Consider the following 14,387-nt stretch of genomic DNA (forward strand, 5'->3'; position numbering starts at 1 on the left):
CTTGGGCTACTTCCATATACAATTTGGAATGGTGATTTTCTAGTACTCCTATTTATAGAGTTATTGTAAGAAAACTCTGCTTGTGGTAGAATCAAATCCCATCCCTTGGGCTTATCCCCAACTAAACATCTCAGCAAATTGCCCAGACTTCTATTCAACACTTCTGTTTGGCCATCAGTCTGTGGGTGACGCGTGAAACTGAATTTCAAGTCTATTCTCAACTTCTTCCACAATGTCCTCCAGAGATACCCCACAAATTTAGTATCTCTATCAGAAACCATGCTCCTTGGAAGACCATGTAGTCTTACCACCTCTCTGAAAAACAAGTCTGCAATATGGACAACATCATGAGTCTTGTGGCATGGAATGAAATGTGCCATTTTGGAGAACCTATGAACCACCACAAATACTAAGTCATTACCATGTTGTGTCCTTGGCAATCCAAGACTAAAATCCATACTTATGTACTCCCATGGCCTTGATGGAATAGACAATGGTTGATATAGTCCAATATTGTGACTAAATCCCTTGGCAACTTGACAAACCTGGCAACTCTGTACAAACTTCTTCACATCCTGTGAAATCTGAGGCCAAAAATAATGTCCTCTAAGAATGGCAATGGTCTTATCTTGACCAAAATGTCTTGCCATCCCTCCGATGTGTTTCTCCTTAATCAGATTTTCCCTCATGGAACTCCTTGGAATGCATAATTGACTACCCTTGAACAACATGCCATCCTGAATCAAATAGTCTAACTACTTGGTTCTATCTATAGCAACAGGCTCTTTACAAGCTTTCCATGCTTCAGCAAAATCAGGATCCTTAGGGTACAAATTCTTGAGTTCATCAAACCCAACTACTTCAACCTACATTACTATAAACAACAACTATCTCCTACTTAGTGCATCTGCAACCCTGTTAGATTTTCCACTTCTATGCTTCAACACAAATGTATAACTCTGCAAGAACTCTACCCACTTCATATGCCTCTGATTAAATTTACCTTGGCTATTTCGGTACTGTAATGCCTGATGATCAGTATACAAAAAAAATTCCTTTGGCAACAAATAATGCCTCCATTTCTTTAAGGCCTGAACTATTGCATAGAACTCTTGATCATAAATAGAATACTTCTTTGCATCATTCAATTTTTCACTAAAATATGCAATAGGCTTACCTTCTTGGCTTAATATAGCCCTAATAGCACTGCCACTAGCATCACAATCCACCTGGAACACCTTTCTAAAATCTGGAAGTGGCAACACAGGTTGTTCTATCACCTTCTTCTTCAGCAATTCAAAACTTCTCGCAACTACTGTAGTCCATTTGAACTCTTTTCTATCCCCTCTTATTGTGTCAGTTAGGGGTGCACATATGCCACTAAAATTCTTAATAAACTTCCTATAAAAACTAAACAGACCATGAAATGATCTTACCTCAGTAGTAGACCTTGGAGTAGGCCATTCCAAGATGGCTTTTACCTTCTTTGGATCCATTTTGAGACCTTCAGGTGATATAACAAACCCCAAATAGACTAACTCCCTTTTTGCAAAGATACACTTCTTCAAATTAATTAACAGTTTCTCTTCCCTTAACCTTTCAAGGACACTATGAATATGCAATAAATGTTCTTCCAAAGTCTTGCTGAAAATTAAAATATCATCCAAATAGACAATAACAAATTTTCCCAAGAACTTCTTAAGTATCTCATTCATAAGCCGCATGAAGGTGCTTGGGGCGTTTGTCAATCCAAAGGGCATGACTAACCACTCATAAAGACCCTCTTTGGTCTTGAAGGCCATTTTCCACTCATCTCCTTCTCAAATCGAGATCTATCTTTGTGAAGTACTGAGCTCCACTCAAGTAGTCCATAAGATCATCCATTCTTAGCAAAGGAAATCGGTACTTGATGGTTATCCTATTTATAGCTCGAGAATTTGTACACATCCTCCACTCTCCATCCTTCTTTGGTGCGAGTACTGCTGGTACTACACATGGACTTAGGCTCTCTTGAATCAAGCCCTTCCTTAAAAGCTCATGAACCTGTATGTTTAGCTCCTCTGTTTCAGTAGGAGTCATCTTGTGAGCAGCCTTGTTAGGCAAACTTGCTCCTAGAATTAGATCTATCTGATGACTGATTTGCCTTACTAGTGGCAATCCTTCTGGAACATTATCAGAGATAATATCTCCAAATTCACCAAGTAAATCTGAAACTTCAAGTGGTATTTCTCTACTACCTTCTTTATCTTTTCTAGGAATCAAAGCATAGCACATACGTTGATGTTTCATTCCATCTAAAAACTCCTTCCATCAACAAGAAAAATCCTAGCACTACTACATACCTTTTCACCTTCCTTTTTCATGGGCTTCAATTTGTGGCGAACTCCATCCTTTGTTAGAGAGTATGTGTTTGCATGACCATCATGTACTTCATGTCTATCAAACTGCCATGGTCTACCCAACAATAGATGGAAAACATCCATTGGAATAACATCACAGAGAGCTTCATCATGGTAACTCCCAATTTTGAATTTCATGAGACATTGTTCAATTACCAGGACCTTATGATCATCTTTTACCCAAGCAATCTGATAGGGCTGGGGATGTTTCTCCCTCTTGAGCTTTAGCTTAGAGACCATCTCCTCTAACACCAAGTTGTCAGTGCTACCACCATTAATGATCACATCACAACATATTTCCTCACATTTGCACCTGGTACGAAACAAACTCCTCCTTTTTCCTGGTTCAATCTCACCACTTAATAGGACCCTTTCATTTACCAAGGTCTCTCCTCTTTTTGCATCCTCTGAATGTGATGATTGTGCATCCTCATCCACATGAGCAACTTTAGCTTGACCCTCAGCTCTCCTATCTGTCCTTCCTTGTCATTGAGGGCATTCAAAGGCACGATGACCTTCTTCATTACAATGGAAATAGGTACCACAAAAGCCTCCTCTTCCTTGTCCACGTCCTCTACCTCTTCCTCTCTAATTTCCAAAGTCTTGATCATGGGAGCAGTTGAAACCCTCATTCCTCTGGTCCTTGCTAGTACCCACATCTTCATTTTTCTTTTGGGTTTCATTTCGATCTCCAGATGACCTACCGCTTCCCCTTCCTCCTTGACTATGCCCTCTTTGTCTCCCTTCAAACCTCTTATTCAACTTCTCTTCAACTCGTAGAGTAAACTGGTATGCCTCTTAAATGCTAGTCATTCTTACCAGACTTAATTCCTCCTGGATGCTAGGTCACAACCCACTGATATAACGAGCAACCTTCTCCTTATTTGCTTCTGCATGTCCTGCTCTAGTCAAAAGTCGATAAAACTCTTATGTATATTCTTGGACTGATCTTCCTGCTTGCTTTAGCCCATGCATCTTCTTAAACAAATCAAGCTTGTAGTCCACAGGAATGAACTGCTTCTTCAATTTGTCCACGATGCGATCCCACCTTGTGATCTTCTCCTTTCCTCTTCTGTTTCTTTCCAATTGAACCTCTTGACACCAAATTTTGGCATGGCCTTTTAGTTTGGCCTTTGCAAACTTAACCCTATTTGGGTCCCTGATATCCTCATACTCAAAGTATTCTTCCAGTTCATTGATCCAGTCGATCAACTCATCTGGTTTCAGATTTCCTGAAAATACACCCACATCAATTGTAGGTCTTTTCCCAAATTTAGTAATGGCCCTAAAAAGCCTTTCCTCTGCCAAATTCAAAACTTCCTCATCAAATTCCCCTTTTGGTCCAATTTCTTCTTCTTCATTGTCATCCTCACTATCGTCACCTGTGGCAACATTTTTTCCTCTACGGAGCTCCTCCTGCAATGCTTGTACCTGCCTTTGGAGGGCTCTAACCTCCTCAAGATTAATAGCTCTGACCCTTCCACCATGCTCTCTTCATGGAGGCATTTTCTTAACTCAAACCCACAATCACACAGTCCTGGTGCAAACTGCCTCACAGTCGGCGCTCTATCTACACACTCAGGAAAACCAGCTCTGATACCACTTGATGGGGACACAACCCCCGCACAAAATGGACACAAAAGGAAAAGGGAAATTGTATTAACTATGAAAATAAGCTAGTACATTTAGTACAAAGAAAATAGACTTCAAAACATGCCCTAAGGGCTTACAATAACATAAATCTGAAGATAATTTCTCCTTTCAGTACCTCCTCTCAAACTCCACTCCGAACTGCCTTTTACAATGCCAGAAATGTCCTTAAATAGACCCTAGAGGGTTAAGGACTAGGAATACATTCTAGAAAGTACTATTAGGCATCTACCGATCAAATAGAAGGCTCCAAAAGCTGTGTTAGAAGTCGATGCAAATCTAGAAGAATCCAAAAACGGTAATCAAACTTTTGGGAGGCATATCTTTTGAACCGTCGCTCCGATTGACGAACCATTTACATTTTTGGAAAGCTCTTGAAGTTTTCTATAGCCCTATGGACCAGATTCACTTGTCCCCCATTTTTTGACCCTTATTGAGGTTAGTTGATGCCCCTAACCTAACTTTGAAGCATTCTTAGGAGGTCTCCAAAACCAAAAAAATTGCAATAACTTTCAAACCGTGGGGCCTTTTGACCTGATTCTTTTTTTGGAATGCTCTAAATTACAATCACATTCATCTGGCCAATTTACATCTCCTAGTTCACCAAAATGATGGCTCAATTACATATTCCTATTTTTTTGGCATTTACATGTATCCCAAGGTGTTCAAATACTCTATCATAGAACACTGATAGTGGAACTGTGAGAGTTGAAACCTTTATTTGACCCAAATGGGTATCCAGAAATGAAAACACATGAAACATAAACTAAGTCTAAGTACATTTTTTTGGGTGACACAGGATTTCCCTTATACCTCTGGATGCTCCTGCATCACTTCATGTAGTGCCTGTTGTCATTGACATCTTTTCTGGACATATTGTTGTTATCATTATCAGACTATGTTAGACTAGTTTTATGTTGATGGATTAGTAGTATTGTTTTGACACTATCAGATATTATGTTATGGATCCAGTGGATATATGATGAGATCATTTAGAATTTACATTTCATGTATGCACGATGATCATTACATTGCTTTTAGTTATTGCTGATGATTAGTTAGATGGTTTATTATCTCATGTGTTTTATTATGGATACTTACCCCATACTTGCATGTGTATGGTGTGCATGTTTTCATATTGTATGGAGTTTCTGATGTGGTTAAGAAAGGGAGTCATAGTCACCTGCTAGTCGGGATCTACACGATGCACCACTTCTTGCCATTGCCTGTTTAGCTTAGCTTTATATATATTGTATGTACATGCATGGATTTTATGCAAGTTGCAAGTACCGAGTATCGACTTCCCTGAATTGCCAAGATGAGCGTACCCTATTACATTATCTCAATGATAAGAGAAGGGAGATAAATTCTCAAGTCCAAATCTCAAACCCTTAAACTGTTTGTCCTAGTGAGGTAGGACAAGTATTTGGATATTTTATCCACCGAATGTGTTGGAGGACATATTTTGTGATTTTTAACCCTTTAGATTGATTTTGTGTGAATTGCTCTATGATGGGTTTTCATATTTTATCTTGGAGGTCTATGGTGAATTTTCTATTAAATAAATCTTGATAAATAAATTTAATTAATAAATTAATTATTTGAGAAAATTAATATAAAATAGCATGATCTTTGATATTTTGATTATAATTAATTAAATGAGGATTAATTGAGAATTAGATAAAATAAAATTAAAAATTAAAAATTAGTAATAATTATAAAATAATAATAAAGTAATAAATAAATAATAATAATAAAAGTTATAAAAAATAAAATGAAAGTTATAAGAATTTAAATAGAAGTTATATAAAAAGTGAATTAGAGTTATAAGCTTGCCTAGGAGTTAACACACCTTTTCATTTCTCATATGTCAACAACACAGGGGTTATTGCATCAATTAAGCACATGGTGTCTACAACCTTATGACTCATCTAGAAGGTTGGAAAAGACACATGCTTAATTGGTGACACCTTCTAGCTGTTTCTAGAGACATTCTAGGTGTTTCCTGAGAGCTCTTTATATTCAGGCATTCCTAGAAGCTTAGACATAGCGTTTGGAGAGCATTTGGAGCATTGGAGGACTCGAAAATTTTGAAGAAGGAAGGAGCTTACTCTGCAAGTTTTTTTAGGAAGAGAGAATTAGCATCAGAATCCGGGTAGATTCTTGCGATTTTACTTATGCTATTTTTGCATCTTGCATTCCCTGTCTTCTTTGTCTCTTCCATATGTCTTTTGAAGTTTTTCCTATTTTAATTGTATGCATTCTCAATATGGGTGGTTAAAATTTATTTGAGAATCTTTGTATGCATAGATCTGAAGAGAACACAAGGCTAGGGTTTAAATTGTAGCCAAATCCATTAGAAAACCATTGGGTAAATTTAGAGATCAAATAGCTTATAGGAAAATTCTGAAAATTGGAATCTTTAAATAGATTGTGTATATCCTCATACATGTTAATATTTTTGTATCTGCACGCGCACACACACACACACACACACACATATAAATGCTATGATACTTAATTAAATTCCGCGAATACATATATATAAATACACACACACATATTCATATATATATATTGAATAATCATATTTTATAAATCGCAGTGATGAAACTTTATTTCAATTTCGAATTACAAATCGCATCAATGGGGAAATGTTTTATTAAAAACGTTATTTAAAAATTAGTATACACTACGAATTATTTTGGGTACGTATGGTACCATACCCCATTGGGTCACAATAGCCTGTCGTCTCAGGATTGCGACGACAGGGGTACATTGTATCCGCTGTCGGCGTAGTGCCTACGATCGTAGTTACTACATACCGCGGCGGGGGGGGGGATTATATTTATATATGTTTTGTTTTAAATGGACGTTGGGGATGGAAAATGATATGGTTAATTTGATTTTTATATTTCATTTTTATAAAATGATATTATTGTATATTATAATATATGTATATTTGATATATATATATATATATATATATATATATGTATGTATATATATATATATATATATATATGTATATATGTATATATATATATGTATATACATATATATATATATATGTAAATATGTAAGTATGTAAAATGATATTATTGTATATTATAATATATGTATATTTGATATATATATATATATATATATATATATGTATGTATGTATATATATATATATATGTATATATATATATATATATGTATATATGTATATATATATATGTATATACATATTTACATATTTACATATATATATATATATATATGTATGTATGTATATATATATATATATATGTATATATATATATATATATATATATATATATATATATATATATGTAAATATGTAAATATGTATATACATATATATATATATATACATATATACATATATATATATATATATATATACATATATACATATATATACATACATACATACATACATATATATATACATACATATATATATACATACATATATATATATATATATATATATATGTATATGTATATTAGTTATAGATAAATATTTTATTTAAAATGAATTGTATAGATGGATCAATCTGTAAAAGATAAATGATTTAAAAATATGAGTAATAATTTAACAATTATTTTTAAAATGAAGAGATATTAATAATTAACTTAATTAAATTTAGTTTAATTAAGGTTAATTATTAGAACAAGTTATAAGTCAAAGTTTTGAATTATGCAAATTTTGTTGATAATATTGGTTCATTGAAAATGTCATTTTTCAACAAAGTTTTTATAAACCAAATATTATTAGATCAATTAGAAAATTGAGTCTAATGGTTTTGGGGAGAAACTTTTATCTATCAAACAAATACGTGGGTTAGGTAAAACGTGAAATTACTCCACTTGATATCTAAATTGGAAAACGTAAACTAAAACCTCCACATTTAAATTCAAGTATGTAAATTTAGCAAAACCAAAACATGTGTTTACATTGTCTATTCTTTATGCTATTGTTTTGGGTTTTGGGTTGACTAGTATTGACCAGTTATAGGATGTCTACCAGAGGCTTAGGGGTTATGTGATTGTGATGTCATGATGATGTTTTAATCTCAATCTTTATAAATCCAACCATGGTTATGTGATGGAATGCTCTATGTAATGTATGTACTTACTTATTGTTATAGTTGAGATTCTTATGTATGAGACATTTGACTTAACCATTTTTGGTTCATCGATAAGTTGTCCTTGGTTATTTTCTAGTCACCATGATGGGACTGAAATATTATTTTATGATGTCATGTTGTGACATGTTTTGACTCAACCATTTTGGAGTCTTCGATTGGTATGATTGAGATATATTTTGGTTATTGAGAACCAATGGATACTTTTGATTATCAGTGATGCTTCAGTTGCCAATAGAGAGTTGTTGTGGTCATGATTTTCTATGGATGCTTTCTCATGGAGATTTGATGCTTTTATGCATATTTGGTAATTTTATTATGGATTATCTTTTCTGATTTTGAGATTTATGATTCCATGAGCTTAGGGTAGGTTATTTGCATGTAGTGTCAGAAAGTGGCTTGCAATGAGGGTCGGGGCCCTAAGAGGCTGCCAAGGTAACTCATTGTAAGTTGGTTAATAAGTGAAAACATTCACACCTAATACTAACTAAATGAACCTAAAAAGATAATTGTTCTGTTCTCGCCCATGCCTCGAGTGCTTGTACAGACTAGGATGGGAGTAGAGAGAACACATGGTTGCAACCTTGCATTCGATAGTATGCCTCATCAATATGAGAGGATACTAGTGGCCGCATGAGGATCAGTATGGACCCGTGGAGTTTAGCTAACTGCTAGGGTAACTTGTACATGATAAATGCGATGACACTTTCCCGCTTGCATAGTAGGTTCCTACATGTCTTTGTGTGCCTCTGGGATTAGATGTCGGTTTTGTGATTGGAACCTTTGAGTTAGTATACTTTTAGGATTCCTAGACTTATAGAGATTTATGCTATGTGTTTTGGATAGCCTGTTTGGGACTTGAGATTATCTCCTCAGCACGGTGGGAGTGGACCACTTAGGTACCACGCGGTTGGGCGGTAGTGTTTTTCCACTCTTATCATTTGAGATTCATTGAGACATTGTGGCTGATGCGTCCTTCATGATGGTGGATATATATCCTTTCATTGATGATTAGCATATGTTAGATGATGTTATCTTATGCTTATTTTTACATGTTAGATTACTTTCTGCATATGATATAGTATATGTTAGGAGTGACATTCCTACTATGTTAATACCGATGATCTCTTCACTAATTTGGAATGTTACGCACGGAGGGATGGCTAGGGCCCACGATGGTCTAATGATTCTATTTACGATTGGGGGGAACCATACACTTAGATTATTATGTTTGATCTTTTATGATGGATGTTATATCTTCTATGATGGTGTATCATGTATGACATGTGATTATCTTTACTTTGATGTATCATGGATTAGAATAGGATGATGTACCATATTTCACATATGTATATTCTTTTAAGCTTTTCATACCCTGTGACATGTACAATGGATGATTGAACATTTGAAATGTAATGTATAAACATTGGACTTATCATTATTATTTCATGTGGATGTTGTATTAGATGGATTCAATAATGTTAGTTGACTTAGATGTAATTCAACGTTAAGGGATCCTTAAAGAATGTAATCTATGATTAATGTTACGTTTACTTTTAGATGGACAATGCTATTACTTCCGTTATGGTGCTTAAGTTATATGTGGTATTTACTTTCATGTTTAAAAATAAATAAATAAATGCTACCAAACTTAGTGAAATTCTAGGTTAATTCTTTGGATCCCTTGGCGGGGCATTACACTTCATGCAGATATGACTCTCTATAGATGGCTTTTTGGAAGTCTCATTTACTTGACATATACTAGAATAGATTTATGCTATTCTATAATGGAAGGATATGCTAACTTCAACTATGTAGGATTTCTAGATGACTAAAAATCAACATCATGGTATGTCATTCATCTTGGATATGGCCATACTTCATGGATGATTAAGAAGAAAAATGTTTCTTTTATTTCATCCATAGAGGCCGAATATAAGGTTGCATGAGAAGTTGGGAGTGAGGTGATATGGTTTCATCACATCTTAGCAGATATGGATACCTCAGATGATCAAAGAATAGTTTCATTTTTTTGATAATCAAGGTGTATTTAAAGTTGTTGAGAATCCCATTTTTCATGAGTATACTAAACATATTGAGGTTGATTGTCATAATATTCAACAATAGGTGATTGAGCACCACATTCAACTCCAAATCTATGCCTTTTCTTCATAGGTTACTCGTGTACTCATTAAACCTCTTGGAAAGATGATGATCTATTTATAAACCTAATGTAATAAGGGTGGGGGAGGGGGGAATGTTAGAATTAATATATTAGTGGTTGACATAGTAGTTGTTTCAATTTGGCTACCAATTATGTAACCATCATAGTTTTTAATTCTATTTATACAAAGGCCTTGTATGCATTACTCACTACAATACAAAATCTTCTTTCTATTTTTCTTAGATACTGGAGTCAATATCCAAATGCAAGATGACAAGTTTACCTTCTTCATGAATGTTGCATGTGATAAATGTTATGGGATGATTTACTTCACCTACATTCACATCAACCACCTTTTTTCATTGCCTCAATTGATCACCTTGGTTTTTTTCAGAATTCACTTGCATAATGCCTAATTTTATGACAATTATAACACTATGCTTTTCTCTTGTTTGATTTGTTCTTATTTACTCCTCTAGAGTTTTTCTAAGAGTTTCTTTATTTGTCATGTATACCTACTCATCATGAGCTATCTCCTCCACCATTTATTTTCTTAGAGTTCCCACAAACTCTATCTCTATAGCCTTGTCCTTCACTACTTCTTCCTTTCCCCAATCTCTTGCATTGTATTGAGTTTTGAAAGACTTCTCTTGAGAAAATAATATTTTTGACATTTTAAGGAACTCCTCATGGGTTTGGAGAGAACTCATCAACTCATCAACACTTCATATGGAGAGATCATTTTCCTCTTCAATGATAATCTTAGGCATATCAAACTTTTGGGGAAGACTTCTCAATATTTCCTCCACTATTTTTCCTCCTTCCTATAATCTCCATTTTTTCTCTAACAGTTTATCAAACCAAAGACTCTTTAGATGAAATTTGAAATGGGCTCATTATCCTTGATGAAAAGATTCTCAAAATCTCTTCAAAGCATCAATAGATCCATCAAGAAAATTTAACAATTCCTTTAACACCTTTTCAGAAGATATTCTAGGATTCCTTTAAATTTAATTAGTTGTTTCTATTCTAGGAAATATTGCATCTGTCAAGGCTGCTTCAATCAAACTTAATGATTTTGTAATTTTCCTCCGTGGCTCCATAAACTGATTATTTTGATTGTTGGATACAGTAAAAATTTGAGTTGTGTTAATTGCATCAACAAATCTATTTACAACAATCTCCTACAAATCATTTGCAACCATAATGATTTTTATCTTCTTTGCCCAAATATCATAGTATTGTACATTAAAGGATGGCTTTTACTCCCAACTCTTTCCTTCATCTTGAATAATTTCTCCTAAACAAAAAGCATCAAATACCTAGAAAAATAAATGCACAAAACTTATAAGGATTGAGGATCAAATAGCTCTATTACTATGTGAATAAATTAAAATCCACAAAACATTGTAGCTGAGTGCAACTTTGATTTCCCCAATCACAAGAATACACAAAAGAATTAAAAATTAAATGAAAATGTGGTCACTGTTGTTAATCAGACTCTTCTCCTTTGTACCTCTCTTGAGTTCATTATATTCCTCATGAATGGAACAGAGCTGTTGATTGTTTGGCCAAATGGGCCTCTGATCATGCTCCAGACTGGAATATAATGGATAGAGGGCAGCTTCCCCTTGAACTATTACAAAGATTTGATGAACTTGTTGTTGAGGACAGAGCTCCTTGTTGTAATCCTTTCTGTCTTAATAAACTTTTACCCCTCTTTTTTCCAAAAACAGATGAATGAAAGCATGCAAAATTCTTTGTTGCTTTCTATTAAATCTGAAACAAACTATTACAAATATAAAAATGCAAACCCATAAACTCAGAAATATAAACTACTGATTTAATCTACAATTTGCAAACTAGCTTGAAGCATTCTAGATCAACATCCAAACACGTGGAGCTGCACAAAGATCTCATAAATCTGCGCGCTGGCACCTACAGAGAATGTTAAGAGAAATCCTTGCTCACAGCACATTCAAACTCAAAAACTCACACAGTATTGTTGCACATACACTGAATATTTTCGTTTTGTTGTTGCTCGCACTTTGACTTAATGAAGAATGAAAATATTGTTTCCTTCTGTCTACTTGCTATCCACAAATCTTTTCCCAACAATCTTAAATTTCAAATTCACCTATCAAAAATAAAAGTATATGACTGTTCTGCACAAGCCAGCTGAAGATATTATTCTTCAATCAGATCTGCTAAAATCTGAGCAGCATTAACTAACTGCTGTTAACTTCTGAGAGCTCCTAACAGGGAGGTGACAACGGAAGGCTGGAGAACAAACCAGATTTATCTAAAAATTTCAACAAAATGACCGTCAAATTTCAAGTTCAAATTTACAGGCAGCAGAACCTAAAATTACTTGAATATAGTTAAATTTTGTTAGATGTAAAAAATTTATATTTTCCAATGAAAGTTTTAAGTTGAGGAAATTTACATTTTCTCAAAAGAAAGTTTACATTCTGTAAATATTTTAACTCGTTGTTTTAATATTACGCACATCCCATACATATAGATAATTCAAGTTGAACACTGGACATCACAACCAGATTTGTCATGAAGCAATTGATAAACCTACTTTTTCAATTAAATTCTGTATAAAATATCTATTTGTTCGACAGCTTCATGATGAAACTACATATCATATTTACAATATGGAATGCCATTCTATTGCAAATAATATGTCAGATTGACATTGTCAAATCCAAGTTAATAGTATTTTCTGTTCTAATTCCACCAGTAATTGATCCATTGTGACTTACCGGAGATTTAATCATTTTGTTAGGAGAGAAATCATTGTCAGGAATCTCCCATTGTTTTTTGTTATGTTGAGTAGTAGCTGCGTTTCCACTCTCATGATTCTGTGTTTCTACCAATGATGGTTCCTGATGGACCCTCCACTTTAATGGCTGTTGAACATTTCTTTGTTGACATTGCTCATTGGATAATAACAAGCGAAGAAAACTCTCAAAGTTGTTGGCCTGTCAAAATAAATAATAAATAGAAAAGAACCTATCAGAAGACTTTAATATTTAATCTATCTATCAGAGGCTGTAATAAATTTATTCGTGTACATTTCAAGGAAAGAGACTGCTATAAAGAATCTAAAACTTATTCAAAACAAGTAACCTATCATCTTCATTAATATGGAGAAAAAGCTTTGAGAACGAATTTAGTAGGATTTTATTTTTAAAGAAAATTGGAATAGCTATTAAACCTGACCTTGAAACTTGTCTGTGATGACGCCTGGTTCAAATTTTCTTGGTTACAATTATCATTTGCACAAGATTTCTCTGAAGGCTTGAATGATTTTCTTTGCTCATGAAACACGTCTTGTATAATTTGATTCATGTTATATTGTCCACGGCATTTAGGTGGAGGAATATGACATTGACTCATAACCGAACCTTCTTCCAAATTATCATTTTGAGTTTGATTTTTACTGCTTTTTCCTATTAATGCATGCTGACATGTTGAATTATTGCCTTTCAGATCTGTAATTAATTTGTCCGACCTCCCAAAATATTCATCATCGTCAGTCAACAACCTGTGCATGGGCAAACATAGAAGATAAGGTGGTAGAAAATGAATGAAATGAGAAGATTCTCCAATGCTAATACAATAGAATCCTATTATATAATAAAAATTATGATTCGTGAGGACAAAAAGAAAGGGAGGATGAAAAATAATATTGCTTAGATTAAGAAAGATAGTGGGAGATATATGTAGTTTTACATATAAGTTGTAAGCTGTTGTGATCATTTTTCCTTAATTGTAGTTGTAAGTAGGTTTATAAGTTTAAATAATTTTTTAAAATTAAGGTAAGTTATTAATTCAAAAAATTAATATAAAATTTAAAAAATAAATATTTAGAAGATTAAAATTCACTTTCTAATTAAGTCAAATAGACTGAGCAAGATATATAAATTTAATATAGACAAAAACATAAACTAGAAGCAGAAAAATACAAGGTAGTTAATGTAGTATTTCTTAATGGAGGTAGACT

At 33.8% G+C, this 14,387-nt stretch overlaps 1 protein-coding gene across 2 annotated transcripts in view; it reads right to left on the minus strand.

The window, feature by feature from the left end:
- Positions 1–12,258: 12,258 nt before the first annotated feature.
- LOC149541945 (uncharacterized) overlaps positions 12,259–14,387 on the minus strand; it is a 56,591-nt gene continuing 54,462 nt past the window's right edge. The window contains exons 6-8 of one of the 2 annotated variants that reach the window (XM_089796144.1): positions 13,604–13,928; positions 13,144–13,362; positions 12,259–12,674 (exon numbers count right to left, since the gene is read on the minus strand). In XM_089796144.1, the coding sequence (XP_089652270.1) occupies positions 12,597–12,674; positions 13,144–13,362; positions 13,604–13,928 (622 nt within the window). In that variant the 3' untranslated portion in view covers positions 12,259–12,596. Of the gene's footprint in view, positions 12,675–12,931; positions 13,363–13,603; positions 13,929–14,387 lie in introns of those variants that run through there. The other variant, XM_089796143.1, reaches the window with a different exon arrangement.

Source organism: Cupressus sempervirens, chromosome 8, assembly GCF_028749045.1.
Source record: "Cupressus sempervirens isolate cs-2001-9-10 chromosome 8, ASM2874904v1, whole genome shotgun sequence".
Classification (NCBI taxonomy): Eukaryota; Viridiplantae; Streptophyta; class Pinopsida; order Cupressales; family Cupressaceae; genus Cupressus; species Cupressus sempervirens.